This window comes from Natrix helvetica (assembly GCF_964273705.1).
Source record: "Natrix helvetica genome assembly, chromosome: Z".
NCBI classification, from domain to species: Eukaryota; Metazoa; Chordata; class Lepidosauria; order Squamata; family Natricidae; genus Natrix; species Natrix helvetica.
Window position 1 is genome coordinate 51,626,936 of NC_138554.1, and position 27,993 is coordinate 51,654,928.

General features: G+C 37.0%; 1 protein-coding gene across 1 annotated transcript in view; it reads right to left on the reverse strand.

The window, feature by feature from the left end:
- EFCAB13 (EF-hand calcium binding domain 13) overlaps positions 1–27,993 on the reverse strand; it is a gene marked incomplete at its 5' end in the record, with an annotated part of 56,875 nt that overhangs the window by 16,909 nt on the left and 11,973 nt on the right. Inside the window, 11 exons of the mRNA XM_081970637.1 lie at positions 3,258–3,335; positions 7,626–7,700; positions 8,388–8,450; positions 10,220–10,324; positions 14,591–14,659; positions 15,933–16,037; positions 17,114–17,194; positions 18,051–18,119; positions 19,596–20,306; positions 20,770–20,838; positions 23,008–23,112. Coding sequence (XP_081826763.1) covers positions 3,258–3,335; positions 7,626–7,700; positions 8,388–8,450; positions 10,220–10,324; positions 14,591–14,659; positions 15,933–16,037; positions 17,114–17,194; positions 18,051–18,119; positions 19,596–20,306; positions 20,770–20,838; positions 23,008–23,112 — 1,530 coding nt within the window. The remainder of the gene's footprint in view (positions 1–3,257; positions 3,336–7,625; positions 7,701–8,387; positions 8,451–10,219; positions 10,325–14,590; positions 14,660–15,932; positions 16,038–17,113; positions 17,195–18,050; positions 18,120–19,595; positions 20,307–20,769; positions 20,839–23,007; positions 23,113–27,993) is intronic.

Sequence of the window (27,993 nt, forward strand, 5' to 3'; positions counted from 1 at the left end):
TCACTATAACACCAACAGTGTACGTAAAGTAAGAAAAGTATACAGGGAAAAAGAATCCTCAAATCCAGCATTAATACAGCTATGCTAAAGATAACTATGCACCAACCTCCTACTTAAGACCATCCAGTCAACTTTATACTGAGTGCTGATCTTCATTAGTCCAGCATCATTATAAGGCTAGTTGGCAGTACAATCATCTTAGTAGACTGCTGCTCAGTTTGATATCTGCTCTACATACACTTGTATGCACAAATATAGACTGAATTTTGTCCATATTACTATTAGTGCTTGAACAAAGAAATAGACACCACATGTAACTTCTGCATGTTTTGTATGGACAGTAACTGAGAGTTTTGTTCCCTTTTTATGGGAATCATCAGTGAAGTCAAAAGTACCAAGAGCCCTTGCTTTCTTTCTGAAAAGCACCTGAAAACAGTTCCCGCCCCTAAAAATTTGGTTTCTGAAATATAAATGATAACATATCATTATCCTTAATGATCTTGTATTAAATATATATGAACCAGTTAAATTTCAAGCAGTCATGCTTGGAAATGCATATTTCATTCCCATTTAAGTTTCTCTTATGCAAAAGTGTGATGGACTGCCTTCTGTTCACATAACCATAGAAGTCAAACAATGTTGAATGGGGTAGGACTAATTTTGGAGGTTATCTCAGTCTGATGTCATTAATCACACATCCCATGAGCTTCCTGTTCTGTCCTTCCTGACTTCCCTACTAGAAGAACAACACATTCTTTAAAATTCTGAATGCCCCCTGCAGTCTTCTCCAACTTAGTTACCTCCAGATGTTTTTGAGTAAAACCCATCATACCCATCAGCACAGTAAATGATTGCAGATTAAGGATGATGGTCTCCATATTCTTAAACATCCAGACCATATCAGATTGAAGAAGAGTGTTCTGGAGGAGGCACATGACATAACTCTAAAACATTCTCTTTTCACATCACTTCTTACCTTGGGGCAGTTGTCCTTCAACTTTATAGAGATAAAAGTTGAAAAATTGCTTGTGGGTCAGGACATTATGACCTATAGCTGTCTTTCATGTACCCTGGACAACCAATAACCCTTAGTAATAATGAGGAACTTAAAAAGCATAAAATCACTAGTTGTACAGAGCTATGAACATCCAGGAGGGAGGCTGGTTCCATAAGCTGCTTGGCTTGTGAAAGGATAGCCATGACCAAGTGAGTAGATTTATGTCAATCCATAATCAAAGTTACTGACAATGAGAATAATCTTCATTTATTCCCAAGGATACTGGAGGCCATGAACAATTAAACACACATCTTTTAGAACTTGGAGTTAAGAGCTAAGAGAACCTTCATATTTTCTTTGGCCAAGATTATTCTTACTTCTCACTTCTAGGATAAAGAATGGAGAATCTTAAAGAATTGGCTCTGTATATTCTGTTCCCTCGTCATCAGTTCGTAAACTTTTGATCTGTTTAATTTCTTTATTGCATGAGTTAAGCATGGAATTTATATGGTGCAGAATGCAGTGGCAGCCCCCAGGACTCCACATTTAACACTGCTGTTGTACAAGCTACACTGATTACCAATTTGCTTCTAGGCCAATTCAAGGTGTTAGTTATTACCTTCAAAGCTCTATATAGCAAAGCAATAAGTAATCTTTTATTTGCTTTGGAGTTAAGAAACACACTTGTTTTTGCCACATGAAAGCTGACAATGTAAAGGCTTTCTCCTTGGTAGTGAAAGTAATCTGATTTGATTTACATCTACACAGGGCTACTGCAAGGACTTCAGATTTTACTAGTTTTTAAAAGAGCTTTGCTGCTTTGCTGCTTTGTTTTTGTATTTATTTTTGGTCTCTTTTTTTCCCTAAAGAGATGGGAATTCTCTCTCTTTTCCCATTTATTCTCTATCATGGGAAACATTATCTTAATTTTTCCTGAGGACATTTTGTTATACAACATCTACTTCTTTTGTTCTTGAAAGGAATTGTCTACATTTTGTTGTGAAAGTCCAGCTATAAAAGAATTTTGGACTACATTAAACAGCAATAAACGATTCCATGCAAAGGTTGACTTGAACTTGGGTCTTCTAATTTCTAGACCAATAGTAGCTACTACACACTTTCTATGAAAGTATCCTGTTGAATTTTTCCCTACTAACTTATGCTAGCAATGAATTCAGGGATGAGTTTAGGGATCAGCATCTCTGGGTATTTGTTAAGGTCCATGTTAATTTTGGCATGTTAGGCTGCATCAGAGGAAATATAATTTTGAATGATCCTTCATATAATCCAGATACATAAATGCAACTTGAAAAAGATTGATTTACTGATTGCTAAAGCTTCTTGTACTTGAGGAAAGCAATTCACCATATATCTTTCACACACTCTTTCCTATTATCTCAACAGGCAAAGCAAATTAAATACCCATTTTGGGGGGGAGCTATTCTCATAATTAATCTTGCTGAAAAAGAAAAGTATAATTTCACAAAGAAACATCACTGGAGAGCCATAACATGGCAACATAATTAATACAGAAGAAAAAAAAGACTAAATATCAATTCAAGAATGCTCAATTTTCTTGTCACAGAAGGACATTATGCCACAAGGCAAGAAAACCCCAAAGAGCTAGAAAAATACCTTCCATCAAAAGAATGGTGATAGGAAGTTTTAATACTAAGACAATTCATTTCCTTTGGATGCTGAAAGATAAGATTATTAAAATATCTGAGGAAAAAAAATCAGTGTTAATATACTCTGATATTGCTTCATGGCTCTTGTTTTCCACTAGGCTGGGTATTAGACTAATTGATTAACTTAACTCTTAAATACTAAGGAGTTTTCAATTAAATTCAGTTTAATTGCTAGCAGTATTGGAAGGAAATTCAAAAGGGAAAAAAGGACTTGTACACTAATAGATTCAGGGAAGTGAGGATAATGGCTATTTTTTATTATTTTACTGAATTGTGAACTTTATAGAAATCTAAAAGTGCAAGATATTCAAGAAAATATTTCATTCTTTTGAGATATTTTTGTTAAGGGTTTAGGAAAGTTTTGTAATAGAAGATGTAGCTAAATTTGTATGGATGCTAAATTATTACCCCCATATAGGTAATATTTGTTATTTTCCTGATTATTAGTAGAATTTGGTGGCAATGCTTAGATCACCTGATTAGTAGTAGCAACACTGTTGGGTGAGAAATTGTGCTAAGAACCTCCACTGCAACTGTTCTGCCCTATCTGCACCATCCAAAGACAAACTCACCTTGAGAAGATGAGTTAGAAAAGGTGTTACTGTCACCAGAACTCTTTGTAGAGTCTGTTAAAGTTGCAGTTACATCCTCTGAAAAATAAAAATGGCAAGTAAGAAAAACAAGAATATTCAAATGCTTATTTCAGAGAAACAAAAGAAAGCTAACTTCTAGATGAAACCCAAACATGGCTAGTAATCCATCATGAGAAGACTCTCATAGCTGTTTGTTCACCAATATATTTTTTAACCTACAGGTATGTTTCTTCAGGAAACATCATACTAATAAACAGCAATGAAAAGAAATAAATACCAGAGTATCTAAAATTCAAGTTAAAACTATAGTTTTTAGTCTAACTAGCTTTAGAGTGGATTCTGGGGTAAAGCAGCCTTTGCCAAGGTATGGAAAGAGAGAATATGATGATGATTGATCATTTGGATCTCTCACTGGCTTTGAATACCATTGATCAAGGAAGTCTTCTAGATCACCTGAAGAGTTTAGGGATAGAGGGTACTTGAATTGCAGTGGATCATTCCAAAGTCTTAAAAACTAGTATTGTATGTTTGGTTAGCTGTTGTATGAAGTTTTTCAGAGATTTGTTCTATTACCAGCATTTTCTATGATTGAGATGAAACTGCTGGGTGTGATCATCAGGAAATTTGAGATTTATGTAAATTACCACAACTTAATATTAATTAGTACTGTGTTTCCCCGAAAATAAGACAGGATCTTATTTTCTTTTGATCCCTGAATAAGTGCTTGGCCTTATTTTCGGGGAGATCTTATTATTTTTGAGGTGCAGGAGGCGGCGAGTGTGGTCACATCATGGCTGCTGCTGTGTTGCAATAATTTTGGGGAGGGCTTATTTTTAGGGGAGGGTTTATTTTAGCACATGCGTTCAAAAGCCCGATTGGGCTTATTATCTGAGGAGGTCTTATTTTCAGGGAAACAGGGTATCAAGGTACATTCATTTTTTTTTGTTCTAAGTTTTTATTTTGTTTTATAACATACAAACATTCCAACTTCAATTGAACAGTGTATTGTCTTGATACAAATCATTTTAGGAAATAATAAAGTGTTTACAACAATTAATATTAATATTAAGTGTTAATATTAATATTAACATTAACATCATCATCAACAACAATAATAATAATAGTTTCACCAAGTTAACATATCTTCCTTATTTCACTGATCCTTCCATTTATTTCCCTGTTTCTAACTATTATTTTTGTCAGCTAGCCATTGATAAAATAAGTCCCAAGTCAAAAAATATTCAGTTTGTTTCTTTTCCTTAATTGTGTTAGCTTATCCATTTCTGCACATTTTAATATTTTTCTAATCACATCCTCATCTGTTGGAATCTCTTCACTTTTCCATTGTTGTGCAAATACTATTCTCGCTGCAGTCAATACATGTCCCTTTGTTATAATTGTCTGGTAAAATGCCCAACAAAAATGTTTCTAGTTTCAAATCTATATGTTGTTTTATTATTTTTTCCAGCCACGTATGTATTTTTGTTCAATATTTTTTTGCTTTTTGACATGTCCATCACATATGAACCAGGTGTCTGAAGACATTTCCGAAATTTTGCAGATTTGTCCTTAAACATCTCTGCTAACCTTGAGGGCAGAAAATGCCATCTATAAAACATTTTATAAAGATTTCCTTTACTTACAGTAGACATTGTTAATTTATCATTTCTATTCCATAGTTTCTGCCATTTATCTAACTCAATTGAATAGCCAAAATTTTTAGCCACAACTATCATGTCTCTTTTACTTGTTCATCTTCCATCTCAATACTTCACAAATAGCTATATGTTTTCTTTTTTAATTTTTCATCTGTCCCTGTTAATATATGATCTAATTCTGTTAATTCTTTATATAAACCATACATTTTAACATCCTTCTTGTATCTAGATTGTATCTGCATATATGACCACCATGTTATCTCAATCCCTTGCTCACTCAGTTTCTGTTTAGTTTTGTTCCCCCTTTTTATTTAAAATATCTTTATATCTGGAAACATTCTCTATATCAATAACATTTGGGTAAATCAGTATTTCCATTGTGGCAAACCAGACCAGTATTTTCAAATAATGTTGTTCTTTAATTTTCTCCCATACTAATAATAATGCATTCCTAATGTAATGTCTTTGGAAATAGCTATGTATTTTGTTTCTTCCATACATAAAAAAGAATGCCAACCTAATTCAAGATCATGTCCCTCCAAAATCAATAATATTTTGTTCCTCAAGCCAATCCATTCTTTCACCCAAGTAAGCATCGAAGCCTGGTAGTACAATTCCCACCTCTATTTTTAGAATTTTGCAACATTTTCAAACTTATCCTTGCTTTTTTCAGTAGCCAAATATATTTTAATATTGTTTTATTTAATTCTTCAAAATATTCTTCCAGTTTTATTGGTATTGTTTGAAACAGTAATCTTGGCAAGATATTCATTTTTACAGTGGGTACTCTTCCTATCAATGATAATTGCAGATTTTTCCACTTCTCCAAATCTGTTTTAATTTGTTGTGACAGTTTATAATAATTATCTTCTTTAACTGTTACACACCTTGCCATTAATTAAATTCCTAAATATTTAACTTTTTAAACTATCTGTATACCTATTTTCCTCATTAGTTCTTTTTTCTGTATGTCTGTAATATTTTTAACTAATTTTTTGGGGGGTGGGGTTCTTTTATTTATTTTCAGTCCTGCCACTTCACCATATTCTTCTATTTTCCTAATTAGTTTAAGTCCATTTTCTTGTGGATCTTCCAAGATAAAGATCAAGTCATCTGCAAATACCTATAGTTTATATTGTTCCTTTTTTATTTCCATATCTTTAATTTCTATATCTTGTCTAGTATTTCTATTTAACACTTCTAATGTCAATATAAATAGTAAAATAGATAGTGAATATCCTTGTCTTGTGCCTTTTTTATATTAAAATTCTCTGTCGTATCTCCATTTACTATCACCTTTGGTGTTTGTTTGTTGCATATTGCCGTTATCATGTTAATAAATATCTCACCAAAATCCATAAATTTTAGTGGTGACAGCATAAATTGCCAATTCACATTGTCAAATGCTTTCTGCGCATCTAAAAAGATCAACACCTTTTGTTTTCCAGGATGTGCTTCATAATATTCCAATGTATTTAAAATCATTCTCATATTGCTTTTAATCTGCCTTTTAGGCAAGAAACCATTTTGGTCTGGATGTATAAATTCATTTAGAAATCTTTTTAATCGCTCTGCCATTATTGAAGCATATATTTTATAGGCAGCATTCAGTAAATTTGTTGTTGTTGTTAGTTGTGAAGTCGTGTCCAACCTATCATGACCCCATGGACAACATTCTTCCAGGCCTTCATGTCCTCTACCATCCTCTGCAGTCCAGTTAAGCTTACACTGACTGTTTTGGTTACTCCATCCAGCTACCTCATTCTCTGTTGTCCTCTTCTTTTTTTGCTTTCCTAGCTTTGAAATTTCTTCTCTTTTTAAAACATTCTCTTTTCTCTACTTCCAGTTCTATAAATAGCTTGCCTGTTTGCTTGCCGCTATTGTTGGGGGTAGAAAACAAACAATTCCACCTCCTCTTCTTTGAGTCCCACTTTTTCCCAGATTTATTTTAAAGGGGTATATTCCACAACAGAAGTTGGAAAAATCTCACCCAGGTTGATCACACTGTTCCTCACATTCTATGCTTGCTGCATCAGTCGGCTATCATAGCTTCGGTCAGGCATGCAATGGTTGTCTTTTTCTTCCTGCTGGATTGAGAGCTTCCTCCGCATCAAACAAGGTATATGTGGTCTCCTTCCGATCAGCGGAGTGTCCTCTCTGTCTTCATCACCCCTCCAGGGTGATTTGGGTCCCTCAGAACATTCTGGCAGGTCAAATTTGGCGTGATCCCATGGAGTCCCATGGAGATGCATCGTATCACTGGGATGTCAGCCCTGCCTCTCCTCAAGGCACATTCTTAAAGACTTACACTGATGAAATTAATATTAATTTCTAGAAGCTCACTAACTGTTCCATAAAGCTTCCTGAAGATCTTTTGAAAATGAGAGTCATACTGATTAGAACTTATTTATAATACGTTCACAATATTCTGCTTTGTTCAAGGTTTAGAGCAAGCACCATATTGGACCATAGATGGAATCTGAGAATGATTTGGTCTCTCAATTCCGTAAGAATGGTAAACAAATATGGCATAAAACCAAAAGCTATGAATGATTAAACATCTAGACATTTTATGCAACATATAACATTTTTTTGGAAGATGAATTTTTTAAAAATGGCAATTACATTGTCTAATGAGTTCACAACAACAAGATACTTTTACCATTAAACTTAGTCATCTTCAACATACCCTGTTCTTCTGAGGTTAGGAAGATGTCTGAACTTTCCAAGGTATATTCCGAGCTGCTAACATCCTCTAGTTCTTCTTTAGTTAAAAACAGTAATTAGTATTGATTTTTCCAGAAATAATCTATTACTTCAGAAATAATCCCAGTAGCTGTTCATTTTATCATAGCAATAATTATTATCTCAACTTTGCAGATGGAGAACTGATGTAACAACAATGCAGAAAACTGGGCAATAAGGTTATATTGAGCTAAACTTTTGACCAAGGCACTCTCTGCCTACCTATATCTAGCCAAACCTGATAAATCAGAAAAAAGAAATGTGGTGTGACGTCAACAGAGACAATAAGAAAAATCAAGGGAAATATAAATCATTACCAAGAAAAAAAAGCAAACCACTTCTGTATTTTTGCCCCAAAGCCTACATGGAAATGTTCATGAAGATTCATTCAAGGGAATCTATTTTTTTCCTTTCCTTTTTCTTTACTATCAACAGTAAATGTTGTATCTGCTAAATCAGCAGCTCAGTAGGTTTGTCCCAAGCATGTCTGCATTGTTTTTTTTTTGTCTGACTCACTTTTGGCTATCTTAAGATATCTGCAGTCCCCATAAAGTTGTTATTTCCATGTCCTTTTCTATAGTTGGGTCTTCTATCATAATCAAACAGGCTTTAGTCCTGAAGCATGTTTGATTTACAAGAACTCCAAACTTCATTTCAATATTTATTTATTGCCTTCCCATTATTTCCAGAAAGACTTAAAACTCACCTTGACTACTGAGGAGTTCATCAATAGCCCACGTGAACTCCTTCAAATTCACAGTCATATCATCTGTAATTTTTTTTTAAAAAATAAACAGTATAAATGCTCCCATGAAGATGCTTTTACATTAATAATTGATAATCATTTCAAAATTAATCTCATTTTGCTTACAGCTGCTTTCTTTTTTGGAAACTTTCATTGCTCTCTATCAATATATCAGCAGCATAAAAATACTAGAGACACAACCTTTCAGTATAGATAGTTGAGCAGCAATAAGAGTGTCTGCCGGGGTTGGTAAAATAACTCAAGATGGCAGCCACAATATTCTAATAGAAATTCCACCTGTTTTTTAAAATGTGCATTGAGCTTGTTGCTGGTGAGTGAAGCTTTTTGCCAGTTTGATTAATAGAAATAATCCACAAAAATTCTAAAGAGCTGGTATAGAAATACAGCATTAAGGTTCAAATTATATATCAAATAAAATCCATCATTTCACCCCATGTATTTATAACATTTCAGAACAATCCTGACTAGATAGTGCATCAGAGCTGTGAAAATAGTAGGTTAAAGAGTTGATTAACTTTCCCGTTTTTGTGGGTTTCTTAAAGGTTCAAGATAATTATTTGCATGCTGCTTTTCTACATGGGAGAAAAGCAGTGATGGGATTCAATCCACTTAACAACCAGTTCACTGATAATGTGAGAGTGTGTGTGTGTGCACGCACATAGCTTCTGCCCATGCGCTCATGCTTCCGCTACACGGTGAGGGTTGACCGAGCAGCCTTTTGGGGCCTGCTCCACTCCATCTATGCTCTCCAGGGCAGTGGCTGCTTCTCTCTGCTGCTGTTTCTGCTGAGAGAGAGAGCAACTCTTTGCAATTTAGCAACTGTGAGCCATTGCTTTCCTCTACCTCCCATCCAGAAATCATGCAGCACAGAGAAGCAGCAGCCATGCTGAATACTGGTTCTCTGTGCCAGAGTACTTTCCAATAGGACTTGAAGGAAAGCAGTGTCTCACAGCTGCTAAATTGCACAAGACACACTCTCTCCCAGCAAGAGAAGCAGCTGCCAACCCAGAGAGCACATGGAGTGTCTCTGCAAGCGACTGAGGCTCAGGAAGGGATGGAAAAAGCGGCTGAAAGATCTCCGCTGTGGCGTTTTCTGGGTGGGACCTCTGACAGATAAGAAGAACCATCTGGTCCATTCCCAAACCACTTCGGCCCTCCTGTGCCCATGCCCCCTGGCAGGCCTTCGGCTTAGTGCGGAAGGTCACAGGCCAAATAAATTGCTTCGGCCTGGGGAGGCGGTAGTTTGAGGCTAGAGGGAGGGCATGCAGGTGAAAGCCCAGGGGAAGGCTGGAACCGGGGAATGGTGCATTCCTTGACCCAGTTAAGGTGGGCGGTGAGTAGGTGGTGGCTCCAGGGCAAGGCTGGAGCCGGGGAATGGTGCATTCCCTGACCCAGTCGAGGTGGACGGTGAGTGGGCAGTGGCTTTGGGGCAAGGCTGGAGTTGGGGAATGACATGTCTCTGAACCCCAACTTGAGGTGAATGGTGAATGGGCAGCATGCTAACTTTTGGTGAGCAGAGCAGGTGAGGCACAGAGATTAGCTGGATAGTCTGGACCACATAGCAAAGGAAGATAATATATAGGGTGAGGTGTGTTGGGCATGGCTAGCCGATGGGCGATTTTACTGGTTCTCCAAACTGCTCAAAATCATAACCAGTTTGCCCAAACCGGTCCAAACTGGCTAAATCCCACCCCTGGAGAAAAGATAGGATGATTCTCTGGAAACCTAGATAGGGGATAAACCATTGGTTTCTCTATATGTCTGGCACTCACCGTTAAAGGTTGTCCTTTCTAGAACCTCCTTAATCTGTTCCTCTGTTAGGTAAAGGCCCATATCAGCTAGGATGAAGGCCAATGTATTGACATCTACTCGTTCGTCTGTTAGAAGAGAAATTTTTACTGTATTGACATGTATTGAATCCCAAGTAATGTCATTAATTTAATCAAACATATTCCTATAAATTTTGATTATTGTGCCATTTAAATGCAATTTCCTCTTTCTTTCTTTCTTTCTTTCTTTCTTTCTTTCTTTCTTTCTTTCTTTCTTTCTTTCTTTCTTTTTTCTTTAACTAATTAATTCAATTTAGAGGCCGTCGAAGTGATGTCCCGGTGTGTGGAAGCTGTACGGGTCTGGATGGATGACAACCGACTCAAGCTCAACCCTTCCAAGACGGAGTGGCTGTGGGTTCCGGCCCCCCGGTTCAACCAGTTAATTCCATCTCTGGCCATTGGAGGCATTCAACTCGCCCCCGTGGAGCGGGCGCGCAATTTGGGCGTCCTCCTGGATGCCAGGCTGTCCATGGATAACCATGTGACAGCCGTGGCCAGGGGGGCGTTCCACCAGGTTCGCATGGTGCGCCAATTGCGCCCCCTATTGGACCGGGACGCCCTACGCACAGTCACCCATGCACTGGTGACGTCTCGCCTGGACTACTGTAACGCTCTCTACATGGGGCTTCCCTTGAAATGCACTCGGAGACTGCAGTTGGTCCAGAATGCGGCCGCGCGGGTGATTATGGGGAGTACTAGGTACTCCCATGTGACACCTCTCCTGCGCGAGCTGCACTGGCTTCCTGTGGTCTATCGGGTGCGTTTCAAGGTCTTGATTACGATCTTTAAAGCGCTCCATGGATCAGGACCTAGTTACCTGCGGGATCGTATTCTGCCCCATACATCCCTATGACCCATCCGCTCGCACAGAGAGGGACTTCTCCAGGTGCCGTCCACCAGACAGTGCCGAGGGGCGGCGCCTAGGAGCAGAGCTTTCTCTGTGGCGGGCCCAGCCCTGTGGAATGACCTCCCTCCGGATATTAGGACCACCACTGACCTCCGCTCCTTCCGTGTAAAGCTCAAGACCCACCTATTCCAAATAGCTGGCCTGGCTCAACCATAACTTCATAACGCTCCTGACGGGTTTTTTAATTTGGTAATTTTATTCAATGGGATTTTAAATTGTGTTTTTTAATTGTCTTCACTCATTAGTCTACCTCCTCCATGCACATGTATATGTCTTTGTTTCTTATGTATGTATGTTTGTCTTTATCTGTATTTTATTTGCTTTGATTGTACGCCGCCCCGAGTCCTTCGGGAGAGGGTTGCGGCTAATCAAATAAAATAATAATAATAATAATAATAATAATAATAATAATAATAATAATAATAATAATAATTATTATTATTATTATTATTATTACTATTATTATTATTATTATTATTATTATTATTATTATTATTATTATTATTATTATTATTATTATTATTATTATTATTATTATTATTATACCAATTCTCCTAGTTTATACTGGTTGGGCAGAAACCATGAGAGACAGATAATCTCTCAAACAACTTTGTCATGTGCCATGCAATGCTATATAGATTATGTTACGTCCCAGAACTCAGATTCTGGCAAAGTTGCTCCAGCTAAACCAATGTAAGGTCAATTTCAAAAGACTCCCAAGCCAGTAATCAGGCTGATTGATCAAATAAAAGGACCATTGCTGGAGCAGTTCTTTGGTTTGTATAGTCTCCAAGCCCTTGGACTCAGTGAACTTAGCACAGAGCAGAGCAAAGATACTCAACCTTAATTTAGTTGCCTTAATTTAAGAGGCAGCCCTGATCTGTGCTTCTCAGTTGGAAACAAGTGTCTGATCTCTTGCTCTGGTAGGTCATTCCTGTGCCTTCCGCTCATGAATCTTGAAATGCAAACCTTTGGACTGGCTGACAAACCTGACTTGGCTCTCTGAACTTTGGATTAGATTTTGACTTTTTTTCCACATTAAAAAATGGTTTGTTGAAAGCAAAACTACCCAGGCAAGCTGCCATTCCCAGACACTCTGTTTTGATTTATGTTCCTTTCCTAGTCTGCCAGTTATCTACTCAGCTGTGAGTAAATTCTATTCTCACTTAGCAACTGTTTGTATATGAATCTGAAACCTGAAACAGGGTAGGAATAACCAAGACCTTGAATCACACATGGAAGTCTGCTGGTCACCAGTGGCTGCCATTACTCATGCCCATACATTCTGGTCTACATACATTGAAGCTTTCTAGTGGCCTTAAAGGGTAGATCACATTGCAATAGTGGAACTGTGCAGTGACAAGGGCATGAATGAAGCAATTCAGTCAAATCTTTGGCTTTCTGGATTGAATTGAATTGCATGCTTCCAAATTGATCTGGATAATTTTGATGACTTCCTAATTGATTTACAAACACAAATCAAACTGACCTATTTTAAAAAGTGAGCTTGACTTCCCAAATTGTATCCAATTTATTTTCTAAATCAGACCTGGACTGTTTTTCTAAATCAAATCAACTACTGAAATGAATTTTGCATTATTTGCCCAGGTCCAGATTGACTCCCACAGGAGTACTTGGCCCATATTCTTTCTCCTCTAGGAAGAGCATCAAGAATTTCCTCTTTACCTGAACCAATTCAGTTAGCTGCAATTGCAACAAGATACACACTGAAGAGACTATGATAAAGGGTAAGAAGAATCCTGTGCTTGGTGTTTTCTATCTCTTTCCCCAAAAATCCTACTAGCATGGTGGAGGCAACTTTTTATTTTTTGACTTGGAGAGTTATACATTCTAAAAAAACATACTTTGATTTAGGGGACTTGTTTGGGATGTAATTTAACAACATAGATGGATTGCTTCAATGTATTCTTCACAGAACTGCCTTTGGAGAAGATCCAGAAGCCATAGTTGGTACAAAGCAAAGGGACTGCTGAATTGGCGGCATCAGTGTGATAGCACTCATTTTACATTGGTTACCAGCAGGCTCTTGAGACCAGTTCAAAGTGCTGACCTTTAGTTTTAAAACATATATGTATAAAGGTAAAGGTATATATGTGCTAGTCATTCCCGACTCTAAGGGGTGGTGCTCATCTCTGTTTCAAAGCCGAAGAGCCAACACTGTCTGAAGACATCTCCATGGTCATATGGCCAGCATGACTCAATGCCAAAGGTGCACAGAACACTGTTACTTTCCCACCAAAGGTGGTCCCTATTTTTCTACTTGCATTTTTACATGCTTTTGAACTGCTAGGTTGGCTGGGACAAGTAATGGCAGCTTACTCTGTTATGCGGCACTAGGGATTCGAACCACCAAACTGCCAACCTTTCTGATCAACAAGCTCAGCGTCTTAGCCACTGAGCCATTGTGTCACCCTTTATACATTTATACATGTATAATACACCCACACAAACAAACAAACAAACACACACACACACCTTTATACATGTATAACACCAGGTTATTTCAGACTGGCATGCCAGAATAGAATCTGGCCACTTGATTCAGTGAATTCAAGAGATCAGTTGTGAGTCTAGGCACTCCACTTTATAAATCTCTGCCCCTCCATCTTCCTAGCTTTTCACAAGTAGATTAGAACACTTTGAAGACTTTTGCTTATCTGGACTGAGGGCATCATGATAGGCTTTAAAAGAAAATTGCAGTTTGTTCTAACTGTATTGTTTTGCTTGCAATGTTCTTTGCCCAGAGTTGTCTGGGAGAGGGCTGACTTAGAAATGTTAACAAACACAGTATTTCTGTATAGTCAATGCCAACAACTTAAAGCACCTTTGTATTTGTTGTGGGTTTTTCAGAGCTTATGGGCAAAATTTGATGCCTCTATTGCTTCTCTGAAGCACAAAACAATAATGAAACTAAAAGTTAGCTATTTTTCCAGGGGCATTATGATTGCAAGTATTTGGGAAGTTACAAAATGTAGAGGATTTTCTGATTCTTGCCAATTTCATGTTGCCTATAGTACTGGAACATACAAAGTACAGAAGCCATTCAGACACAAAGTAAACCAGCGTGGGAATACTACCTTCCCCCCTCCTTCTTTTGATTCTAATCTCAACTTCACGTAGGAAAAGAGAAATAGTAACTTTGTGGAAAATTAGAAAGTAAAATATAGTTTGGGCATAGATAACTTGTTTCCTGCTTTCAATCTTCAGCATGATCCCTAAAATTTTACACCCATATTAGCATTTATATATATATTATATATTATAATATAATAAAATATATTATAATTTGTTTTAATTGAAATGGTCACACAAATGTGAACTGTTTCAACAAAAAATCTTAATATATATGTACTGTTATGATTATTCAGTTTAATGCTTCAGCTTACCTTTTTGCTGGTTCTTCAAAATGGCATTTACACTTTCCATAAATGCTTTCTTTTCCACCATCCCATTTTCTGCAAGAAAGAAACCGAAAGAAGGGATAAAACAAAACAATCCTGGATTGAATTCTAAGATCAAAGAATCAAACGGCAAGACAAAAAACAATGGTTGGAAAGTAACCAAGGAGAGAAGCAACCTAGAACTAAGGAAGACTTTGCTGAAGGTGACAGCAATTAACCAATAGAATAAGTTGCCTTCAAAAATCGTGGGTGTTTCATCACTGAACGCTTTCAAAAGGAGACTGGACAACCCTTTATCTGAAACGATATAAGATCTACTTGAGCAGGGGATGGGACTTGAAGATCTCTGAGAGCCTTCTCAACTCTATTATTCTATGTTCTATCAACCAAGTTATCTGCAGTTTCAGGTGAGAACAATAAAATGGAGTGAAGAGGAGGAAAGAGGTGAAAGTAGACCTATGTGTTTGAGATGGAAGAGAATAAAATTTAGTTCAGCTTTAGTACAAATTGTTAAGTGTCTAAGAAGAGGATAGACAGAAACAGAAACAGCTCCTTATAGAAAAGGATCTGTGCTACTTTAGCACACAGTAAACTCTTGAGCTGAACTCAACAATATGGTAATGTAAATTGCATTCATTGTTCCCAAATAGAAATGAACAGTTGGGAATAAGTGTAACACAATAAATGTCTCTGGAGATTCTCAGTCATTCAGATCATGGTTGTCTCAAAGGTGCTTTTTCAAGAGTTTAGGGTTAGGAAGCCGAAGAAGCTTCTTGGATAAGAAGCAAAACGTCTTCAAAAAAACTCCAGAAAGTCCAGTTGCCTCTTGAAAAATGTAAGTCAATAAGTAAAAATAAGGAAACAATAATAAATACTATACCAAAAAGATCAATTCCTGAATTGAATCAATGACTCCTCTGTACTCACCTACCCTTAAATAAAATTCAAATTTAGTATGTAGTAATATTTTCATAATCCTTACTTGGAGTTTGACAGTTGTTATGCAAATAAATGTAAAATAGTCTTTCATCCTGATTTCCCCCTTAGACATAATGGACTATGGATTGATATTTTCATTTTGTCCGTTTCCATACTTCCTTTCAGAAGTCTGCCTTTGGCCCCTAAAGATAGTGGCTGAATTATATGCATTACAAATTCATTTTCTTGCAAGGATTTGGTTGTTTACTTGGGTGAGTTACAGCACAGTAACTCACCCAAGTAGTGCTCTAAAGTATTCTCTTATTGTAAAATTGTAAGAATTATTTTGTGGAATAAAAACCAAAGGTTAGATAGCAACTACTCTGTTTAAATGAACTAAGAAACCAACCATCTTTTGAAGTGTGTTTAAATGCCTCATATAGTTGTCTGTTGGTTAAACGGATTCCCATTTCTTCCAAGACTTCATCCAAGCACTCAATATCAATTTTATCTTCTGCAAAAGAAAAATATATATTAAAAAGGCAATTAAAAACTGTCTTATTATTTTTTCATTCTTTGAGACTCCTGGCCTGTACTTCTGTAAATGAGGATGCTTTTCTTTCTAGGGTGCTTACTGTAAACAAAACGTTTGCGAAGCACTGCATATGATCTATTTCTGAACAGCTTCCTATAAGGGTAGAAGAGCTCATTGTGAATCAAATTCTGATTCTGACACCAGGTTAAATTGTAGCTGCTTAGAAAATAGAATCCCTGTTCCTTAAAAGAAAAATAAACACAGCATTTCCTGATAATTACAGAAGTGAAAATTATTGAAATTCTGAAAACTTTGAACACAATCGTTCGTGTGATAGGAATAAGAATGGAAAAATTTGGAAATGAAAGTTATTTGCTTGTGTGCGCATGTATTTGCATGCAGGAGCATATTCAATCGGTGCATTATTTTAAAAGCATTATTTACTACAGAAAAAGAAATTTTGTGTTTTATTTTCAAATTCTGTTGGAATAGTAGGTCATTTCCACAGGGCTTTTTCTTTTCTTTTCAGAACGACAAGTTTTTGAGAGAAAGGATGATGTAGCTGAGGTTGGGTAATTTGAGTGATTGACAATCTTCAAGAGCAGCCCCATGTAATATAATGTTATAATATCCATGCAGGAGATGATCAGGATATGAATAACTGGGAGCAGAGTCTCATGTTCCAGATATGGGCTCAGCTAGCACACAGCATGAAGAGAATATAGTTGAAAATATCATGGATAGATAGGAAAACAAATCAATTATTGAAACAGATCAGTCCAATCAGAATCCACACAAAAATCTGTGTGGCTCCCACTTGATTATGTTAAAGACTTAAAATGTAGAATTAACGGGTAGAATTCTTGTTCTTGCTTTATTATTTATGTATTATTCTGGTTAAGGAAGCAATACTGTACTGTATGCTCCACTTTTTGATTGAGATTTACCACAAAATGATGGTTTTATATGGGTCTGAATATGTTCAAGAATGTGGAGACTCCGTATTATTTCCCTCTCTGAACTTGCCCCTTTTTAATCAGCCTCATTTTTACTACCTATTGCCGATCCATTTAGGGAGATCATTGGAACTGTTTTCTCTCTCTTTGGCTCTTCTAAGCCTTCATCCTTTTTTGCTACTGTAAGAAAGAAGGGAAACATGAGAACAGGAAAATCCAGGTCATAGAGATAGCAGGGGAGATGGCAAGAGAGAGATAGAGCGGGGGAGGGGAGAGGGAGGGAGGAAATGATTCAATGGAATGAAGATGCAGAACATTTTTTGAAGCATTTAGAATGCTAGGCAAATTTCAGAAGAAAGAAAATCACCTAGAATACATACTACTACATATTAGAAGATTAGAAAATCACATTTGCTCATACATTTATGCATGGAATAAAACATTTACTTTTCATAGCAAAAGAGTCTACAGCAAAGAGGGATGAACTCTTTTCCACCTTACCTCTTTGAGTTTTAACCCCAGGTCTAACTAGAAGTTAATAGAGTTAGGTTCAAGAACCCCAGGAATGTGCAGGAATTATGATATAAAAGGAAAAATTATAGAACTTCCCACGCACATGTCCTGTCAAAATAGTCACAAACACTATACAACATTGCAGGCACATCTATTATTATTGTCTATTGCATAATAGATATCAATCTATTATTATTGTTTTGATTCATTTTTTTCATATTCACAAAATGGCTCACATTTTATCATGCAAGTGCACATTTGGGACAGTTTACATATGCCTGTAGATTTATCCCATACATGAATTGATTTAACTGAAAAACATTGTGTACGCCTGCAATGGCTTGTCTACTTAAGCAAGTATCACTGCAGTCATTGAGCCATAAAATATTCTAGGGAGGAAAGCAATATTTGGAATGAAACGTTTATAGGCAATGTAAACTCCTTTGCTGTTTGGATCAAAGGCAATATAAAGGGTGTCTAGAAAAAAAGCATGTAGTATATTTTATGTTGTCTTTCAGCTTACCATCTGGAGGTGGCCCTTGAATCTCATGAATTGCTTTGAAAAAGTTACAGAGGTTCACTGTCCCATCAACTGTAAGGGGAAAAGAAAGAAAGAAAAGTAACAGCAGCAAAATGTTGTTCTCACAATTCTTGCAGTGATTTATAATGGCCGACAATAAAAACATTGTCTTTTTTTCCTTTCCCACAGTAAGGTAATTTGGGGGATGTTCGTAGTGGCTTCATGTTACATTGGGCATTGGTGAAGCTCTCCTCAAATTAGACAGTTTCTAGGCTACATCTCCAAATTGCTTATGATTTAATGCCTGGTGTCTCCCTTGCCTCCATAATCAGGCTTGACACAATCAGTTTTCTCCAGATTACTTCGTTTTAAAAAAAATTATAGTGATGTTTAACAATTTTATCTTTTGAAGTCTACTTCCTTCTTAAGCACATTTTTTTCATTTACAAAGGATGAGTTGTAATTCAAGGCCACACTTTTATTATATTCATTTCCACCACAATGTGAATGACTTTCAGCAGTTAACATGATATAGAAAAGTAATTCAAAACAGATTCGGTAAATTTAAATATAATCAACATAAAACCACAATAATAATAAAATGAACAACTCAGAAAACAAAAACACTCATAAATACAACTATTCGTAAATTATCCAGTCTAGTTAAAATATCTTCTGAAACAGTTTTGTCTGAATGCAATTAGGAGGTGGCCAAACTGATCTCCATATGAGATTACTATTAGTCTTCTCATCGTTCCTATCACCCATCTCCTTTCACTTATGACTGTAACTTTGTTGCTTGTATCCTTACGATTTATATTGATTGTTTTCTGATTGCTTATTTGTATCCTATGATTATCATTAATAGTTGTACCTTATGATATCTTTTTATGTACGCTGAGTGCATATGCACCAAAGGCAAATTCCTTGTGTGTCCAATCACACTTGGCCAATAAAGAATTCTGTTCTATTCTGTTCTATTTCAGAGATCCAGCACTATTATTAAAAAGTAGCGCTGCCTAGCTTCAATTCTTTTTTCTGCCTGAAAGTGGAACACCTAGGTTACCTAGGTAGAAATGGTTTCTACCTAGGTAATCTAATAAAATAGCCTGATTTTTAGGTGAAGGAAGTGGTCCTGGGTATATTTGTGTGTGTATGTGTACGCAGACAAACATACATAGCCATTTACTTATATTTTTGTGACCCCTAAGTTTCACAAGTGACATGACACTGGTGATCTGACATAATTGGAATAGAAAATTTCAGCTGTTTCCTTTTTTATTGTTTTGGATTTTTGAAGTATAAAAGCAAAAAATGGTATTACTGAAAATCAGAAATTTGCTTGCAAATTGCAATAAAGGTAGCTTTAGGAATGCTAGGATTACAAAACACTTGGGAAGGACTGTTTTTATATTTAAAGTACCCTTCCCCATCACTGAGATGATGGGAGCATAATCCAATACATTTGGGAGATTAAAAAATTGCTTTATAATTTATCTTGCTAGTCATTTGAGTACCTCTGAAACAAGTCAGAATATAAATACCAACCATTTACTTTTGCCTTTATCAAGGCTTCTTCCAGCTCTTTGTCTGTCAGAGAAATGCCCTTATTGGCTAGAATGGCACCCAGTTCTTCAACAGCAACATTTTCTTCCTGGGCAGCAATTTTCTCTTTACCTTCCTCTTCCTGAGAAGAAGCATATTTCTCTTCTTTAATAGATATCTTCTCTTCCTGAGCAGCAGTTTTTTCTTTCTCATTGGAAATCTCCTCTTCCTTAGTGGCAGCAACTTTCTCTTCCTTAACAGGAATCTTCTCTTCCTCTTCCTCAGCAGCAGCAATTTTCTCTTCCTTAACAGAAATCTTCTCTTCCTCTTCCTCAGTGGGAGCAACTTTCTCTCCCTTAACAGGAATCTGCTCTTCCTCTTCCTCAGTGGCAGCAACTTTCTTTTCCTTAACAGGAATTTGCTCTTCTTCTTCCTCAGTGGCAGCAACTTTCTCTTCCTTAATAGGAATGTCCTCTTCCTTTTCCTCAGTAACTTTCTCTTCCTTAACAGGAATCTGCTCTTCCTCCTCCTCAGCAACTTCCTCTTCCTTAACCGGAACCTCCTCTTCCTCTTCCTCAGCAACTTCATCTTCCTTAACAGAAATTTTCTCTTCCTCTTCCTCAGAGGCAGCAACTTTTTCTTCCTCAACCGGAACCTCCTCTTCCTCTTCTTGAACGATATCCTTCTCTTCTAGAAAAGCAATGGTTTCTTCTTCTAGGAAAAATAGAGATGAAATAAAAAGTAAACAATACAGCATTTTAATAACTGTGCTTTCATTTAATAGGAGAGACCCAGAATGGAGAGAATATAGAATAATATAGAATACTAGAAAGGGAGGGAAAGCTAACTATGAAACTGCTAAATTCCCATTTTACTGGCATAATGTATGTAGATACAAAATCTCTGAATTCTATTTTATTTTTAAAAATCTGTATAACTGTATAACATCTACATCTATACCTATCATACATATTAAAGCTTGTTGGACAAGCCCTGCATTCTATTTCCATATAGAAAACGATGGAGGGTTTTCTGCAGCACATTGTTTCATACATGAACCAAAGTCAATTGGATGTATAATTCAAGGTTGTCACATGTATCACCATAGCAACAAAAATACACAATTATTTTTGTGGTCTTTTACCTCGGTTCATTATTAATCAATTTATTAACTTACCAGGATGAGGATATGGCTGGACTTCCCTCACTGACTTGATAAATTCTCCTAAGTTTACTTTCCCTTCAACTAAAAAAAAAGAGGTGTTGCTTAGAGAGTCCATGACGATTTATAGCAATACACAGTTTGGGTCCTATTATTTTTATGACATAGTAGATAAAAAATAGATATATAAAAAGAAATATCTTATATTTTAATATTTTAACGAAGTTTTGAAAGCAGAAAGAATACTACTCCTCAAGTGACTTAAGTAGGCACTAGAAATTAAAAGACACATAATGCTTTTTTTCTACTCAAAAGGAATGTTCAATATAGTGCTGCCTTCTTGACCATATGTCCCATGGGATCTGTTGTGGTCCGCCGGTGGCCTGTGGAGCTGGCAGCAGAGTAGGACAGTGAGGAGGTTGTAGAGGAACAGGAACCAATCCTGAGGGCTGAGGAAAGCTCAGAAAAGGGCTCTGTGTCAGCGGCAGAGAGGGAACTAGACAGCAGAGAGGCAGAGGAACACCTGGAGCCTATTCCCAGTGTGTGCATGCGCAGAGCTGCCAGAAGACAAGAACAACTAAGAAAGCAGGGTTGACTCAAGAGTAAAGCCACATGTTAGAGGTGATTGGCCCCTCCCATAGTAAACAAAAGAGGAACAAATTGGGAGTGGGCTTTTGCAGGAAACAATTTGTTCATCGGTCTGGAAAGCTCTATTTGTGAGAAACTCTGTGCCAAGTTTTGCTTTGCTCTGTGGACACTAGCTATCTGGCAGTGCTCCTAAAGGGATAAGATGCATGTGGACAAACATTCCTCTGAAAGACTGTTTGATAAGCCTTGCTGACTGTGAATGAAAGGAATTCATAGTCATGTAAATAAAATAGGTTTTGTTGGGACTAAGACTTTGCTTTTGCTTTCTGAGGAAGCCTGGGTCAGAACAGGATCCTGATATTTCAAATTAAATCAAATTAAACCTTTATTATAGTCAAAGACCAGAATAGTTTGAAGTACCCCAGCCAACTTATTTCTGGAATGCTAATTGCTATGGGTCATGGGGCTCAAGGGCAGTGTATCCAAAGAAAGTATATCCTGAGGAAGACTTATGTACTATAGTTACAGTACACAGGCACTGGATATAGAAATGTTATGAACATCTGAAAATTGTGCATTTAAAAAAAACTGATTGAAGAATTATTTTACATCACGTTTTAGAAAAACATTCTGAAATTATAAACATTTTTCTGGTTTTCTAATAGCATGCAATACTTGTGCAATAACAAATATGAAGACAATTTGCATATTATGCTTATCATTGCAAAGTCATCACTTGCATGAGAAAAGGCCACAAATGGCAAAAGATAAAAATATTCTTCCACCAACCAATTTTCCCTTTATTCCCAGTTCCTGTTCATATATAGCCTACATGTCTTGAGGTATTCTGGGGAAAGGACCTTATTTAATTTTCATTTTGTCTGTCTTGTCCCGTTCCCCCCCCCCCCACACACACATTCTTTCTACAAGGAATACCACTTCTGTTTTTTTCCATTCCTGCTCCTCTTTGTACTGTCATCATCAACTATGACCATGTGACAAAGGGAAATAGCTTCCTGCTGGTCAGGTGAAATTTGCAGCTATGAATCAGTTTCAAGCAAAGCATTTTTCCATTCTGTCAGTCAGCTAACCGATCAGAGCCTTGCCTTTGGAGTCCACTGCCAATTGATTCACTGTCGGTGCCCCCAAATGATAGTATTGGATAGTTTGATAGTGTCTGATAGGTTCAGTTGGCCTCAAGTGGAACATAGCCACTGAGCTATCTCTACTAGTATTAAGGCAGGACTTAGTAACTGCTTTCTGGCTAAAATTCAATGGTCTCATACTGATATGCTTGAATTAGATGGAATTATAATTTTTGCATGTTCCTTTTTACATAGGGTATGTGTGTGTTGGCAGATAATTAAAATTACTTTGTTAAGTCCAGCAGAAATGTAAATACCCATTTGCTTCTTTCTTTTTTAAAAAAACTTGCACTGCTGTACTTTGATTTCCCCCCCATTATATTTCAGTGGTATAATGTTATCTGTACTAATATTTCTTGAGCTTTCAAATTGAGGGACATGCCACACAGGAGTTGAAAATAGATGCTTTAAACAAACAGAGTGTTTTTTCTCAGTAGCCTACCTACACCATCTATTTCAAATTTATGGTTCTATGATTTTGTAAGTATTTCAGCAAAGTAATGTCAAAGTAAATACTAACTATCTATTTGGGTAGTTGCCAAGGCTTCCTGGAATTCTGCTTCTGTGAGTTGAACTCCTGCAGAGGTCAGAATGTTGTTCAGATCTTGAATATCAATCTTGTCTCCTGTATGTGCAGAAAAAGGAGACCAAAGTTGGATCAGTTCCTACTTATTTCAAGCAATAAACTTGTTTTGTTTAAAATACCTGTACTTAAAGGAAATGAATATAATTTAACTATCATGACCTTGGGCAGAATACTGTTTAGTCTACTTCTATATAGCTAAATGTCTATAGAAATTCTCAGTCATCCAGGTCATGGTTCTCCCAAAAGTGCTTTTTCAAGAGGCAACTGGCCTGAAGAAGCTTCTTGAATGAGAAGCAAAATGTCTTCAAAGAAAACTCAAATAAGCAGGGGATCGTGGTCCAAAATGAAGAACTTTCTTCGGAAAGGCGAAAAGGGGAACCAGGTATCACACATCAGTCGCAGAAGAAGATCAAGGTATGTAAAAAGAGAAGTCACCTTCTGGTTGGTGATTCAATCGTAAGAGATGTTAATTTAGGAGAGGATAAGGAGGTTTTAAAAGAGGTCAGGTGTCTGCCAGGTGCTACTGCCAGCAGAGACAAGAGGCGTATTCTTAAGATAGTCAAGAATGCAAGTAAGGACTGTGACGTTGATGCTATTATACATCTTGGCACTAATGATCTATCCCAGAAAGATGTACTTTTTGTGCAGAATGATTTCCAGAACTTGGGGTATGAACTTAATAGTATAGGTTGTAGGCTTATCTTTTCAGAGGTTTTACCTGTATATAAGGAACAAAAAGGGAAGGGCCAGCGTGTAGCAGAGTTTAATGTTTGGCTAAAGGAGTGGTGTAAAAGGGAAGGCTTTGGTTTTATTAGTCATGAAGCCGGTAGCTGGTCCAATGAAAAACTGTACAAAAGAGATGGGTTGCACCCATCCAAGAAAGGAACTGAGTTACTTGGCATTAAATTCACAGATTTTCTTGATAAACATTTAAACTGAAGAGCGGGGACAGAGAATTAATAGATACAGAACATCTCTGTCCCCAGCAAACTAAAATTCATAGGGTTATAAATGCATGTAACATAGATGTGTGTGTGGGTAAGATTATCACTCCTGCTGTCAAGCAAAACCAAGCATGTAATAGTGATTGTCATACCATGTGCATGAATCACACAAGTGGCAAGAAAATAGGGGCAGTCAGGCATAATACAGGTTATGTAGACAGTAAACACAAGGTCAATCAAAATGGACTCAAATGTCTATATACCAATGCACAGAGTATGAGGAATAAACAGGGAGAATTAGAAATTCAAGTAAAAGAGGGCAGATATGATATTATTGCCATTACAGAAACTTGGTGGGATGAAACTGACAAATGGAACATACAGCTAGAAGGATTTAAATTATTTAAAAGAAATAGACCAAATAAAAGAGGAGGTGGAGTTGCACTATATATAAGAAATAACTATGTCTCTACAGAAATAGAGCACAACAATAATGAGAACTATCTTGAATGCATTTGGGTCAATATTAAAGGTTGTGGGGGAAATGACATTGCCATAGGTCTATACTACAGGCCACCCAACCAAGCAGAGGAAGAAGATGAACTTTTTGCTAGTCAGCTAACTAAGGTATGTAGGAAGCACACCACAATAGTAATGGGAGATTTTAACTACCCTGACATCAACTGGGAAACAAACTCTGCACCAAGTGGAAGATCCAACAGGTTCCTAACAAACCTAGCAGACAACTTTGTTTTCCAAAAAGTAGAGAAGGAAACAAGGGGATCAGCCATACTGGACTTAATTCTCACTAACAGAGAGGAAATGATAGAAGGTGTTGAAGCCATAGGAACCCTGGGGGCAAGTGACCATGCAATATTGGAATTCAACATTATCCAAACACAAGTAGTAGAACAAAGTCAAACTAGAGTCTTGGACTTTAAGAAAGCTAATTTCAATAAACTTAGAGAGAGCTTGGGAAAAATTCCATGGATGAGAATCCTCGAGGGGAAAACAACTCAAGAAGCTTGGGAAATTTTGAAAAATGAGATTAGAAAAGCCCAGTCTAACACAATACCAATGAAGAAGAAAAACAACAGCTCCCAAAAGAAACCAGCATGGCTGCATAAACAACTATCTGACAAACTGAAAGACAAAAAAAGTAAGTATAAAAAGTGGAAGGAGGGGGACATAACTAAGGCAGAATATCAGCAAATAGCCCGAGCCTGTAAAGATGAAGTGAGGAAAGCTAAGGCTCACAATGAAGAAAGGCTTGCCACAAAAGTAAAAATTAACAAAAAAAGCTTCTTCCAACATGTTAAAAACAAGAAAAAAGTTAAGGAAACAATTGGTCCATTGCTAGGAGAAAGTGGCAAGAAGGTGACAAGCAACAGGGAGAAAGCAGAACTATTTAACTCATGTTTTGCATCTGTCTTTACACAAAGGGATAAAACAGTCCAACCTATCAAAAGCAGCACCACAAAATTAGGAACACAAATTGAAATAGGGAAGAAAATGGTAAGTGAGCACCTGTCTACCCTAGATGAGTTCAAATCACCAGGACCGGATGGATTACACCCCAGAGTTCTGAAGGAACTAGCAGACGAGATCTCAGAACCACTGAATTATATCTTTCAGAGATCCTGGAACACCGGGGAACTACCAGAGGACTGGAAAAGAGCTGATGTGGTTCCCATCTTCAAAAAAGGGAAAAAATTAGATCCAGGAAACTACAGACCTATCAGCCTAACCTCAATACCAGGAAAGATTCTGGAAAAAATAATCAAGCAACGAATTTGCGAACACCTAGAAGCAAACAAAGTAATAGCCAAAAGCCAACATGGATTTGTCAAAAACAGATCATGCCAGACTAATCTTATTGCATTCTTTGATAATGTGACAAAATTAGTGGACCAGAGGAATGCCGTTGATATAGTTTACTTGGACTTCAGTAAGGCTTTTGATAAGGTAGACCATAACCTACTACTAGATAAAGTAGAAGAATGTGGGTTAGACAGCATCACCACCAGATGGATTGGTAACTGGCTGACCAACCGCACTCAACGTGTAGTTCTCAATGGAACTGCATCTACATGGAGGGAAGTATGCAGTGGAGTACCCCAAGGCTCTGTTTTAGGCCCAGTACTCTTCAACATCTTCATCAATGATTTGGATGAGGGAATAAATGGGGAACTCATCAAATTTGCAGATGATACCAAGCTGGCAGGAATAGCCAACACTCCAGAAGATAGGCTTAAGATACAGAAGGATCTTGACAAACTTGAACATTGGGCACTATCTAATAAAATGAAATTCAATGGTGAAAAGAGTAAGGTTCTACATTTAGGCAACAAAAACGGAATGCACAGGTACAGTATAGGTGATACCATACTCAGTAGTAGTAACTGTGAAAGGGATCTTGGAGTCCTAGTGGACAACCATTTAAATATGAGCCAGCAGTGTGCAGCAGCTGCCAAAAAAGCCAACACAGTTCTAGGCTGCATCAACAGAGGGATAGAATCAAGATCACGTGAAGTGTTAATACCACTTTATAATGCCTTGGTAAGGCCACACTTGGAATACTGCATTCAGTTCTGGTCGCCACGATGTAAAAAAGATGTGGAGACTCTAGAAAGAGTGCAGAGAAGAGCAACAAAGATGATTAGGGGACTGGAGACTAAAACATATGAAGAACGGTTGCAGGAACTGGGTATGTTTAGCTTAAGAGAAAGAAGGACTAGGGGAGACATGATAGCATTATTCCAATATCTCAGAGGTTGCCACAAAGAAGAGGGAGTCAAACTATTCTCCAAAGCACCTGAGGGTAGAACAAGAAGCAATGGGTGGAAACTAATCAAGGAGAGAAGCAATTTAGAACTGAGGAGGAATTTCCTGACAGTGAGAACAATTAATCAGTGGAACAGCTTGCCTCCAGAAGTTGTGAATGCCCCAACACTGGAAGTCTTTAAGAAGATGTTGGATAGCTATTTGTCTGAAACGGTATAGGGTTTCCTGCCTAGGCAGGGGGTTGGACTAGAAGACCTCCAAGGTCCCTTCCAACTCTACTATTGTATTGTATTGTATTATTGTATTGTATTGTATTGTATTGTATTGTATTGTATTGTATTGTATTATTGTATTGTATTGTAAAAACCAGAAAGTTTAGTTGCCTCTTGAAAAAGCACTTTTGGGTCTATTTCTATATGTTATTATGTACTCGATTCAATTCTTTATGCCTATTCCAAAGGCACTTTACAAAGGCAACTGGACTTTCCTGGCTTTTCCCCCTTGAAAATCTTTCACTTCTCATCCTAGAAACTTCTTCAGTCCATTTCAATGGGTTTTTTTTAAAAAAAGAATTTCACTACATTTATTTCATTTGTTTATTTTCTTATTCTCAAACGCAAAACAGAAAAAAAGGGGAGGAAGAAATAGATTTGCAGCAAAGCATAGGCTCTATTTCCATAACATAAACAAAATCTTAAAAAATTAGAAGATGATGTATATGTAGCCCTGGGGGTTAACTCCTAAAACAGCTGCATATAATCTTTGCAGGAGGGTGGTTATCAATTGACCTTCAGTTTCTTGACAGGGGCCATACTACAACAACGTACAATGTCAGGAACAAAGAACTATCTCTTTTAGGAGAAAAATTAAATTACTTTTAATATTATTATTCATCACTATTTGCTTCCTCGCCCATTTGTCAATTACAAATTTCCAAGATTAAAATCTAAATTTAAAATCAATTACGGTGTTTTGCATAAACTATATAAGCAGATGAAATGTATGATGTTCAGGTTTTCAAAAGTTAGGTGTATTGTTTTTTCAGGTCCAAGTTAAAACATTTTTTTAAAGGAAAATGGTCTTTTAGTTTCTAAACTTCAAAAGCTTCACATGCTTTGTCTCTACTGAGGATTGTTTTAATGCTTTTAATTTTCGCATTTTTTAATTACTAGCGTTATTGCTTTATTAAATC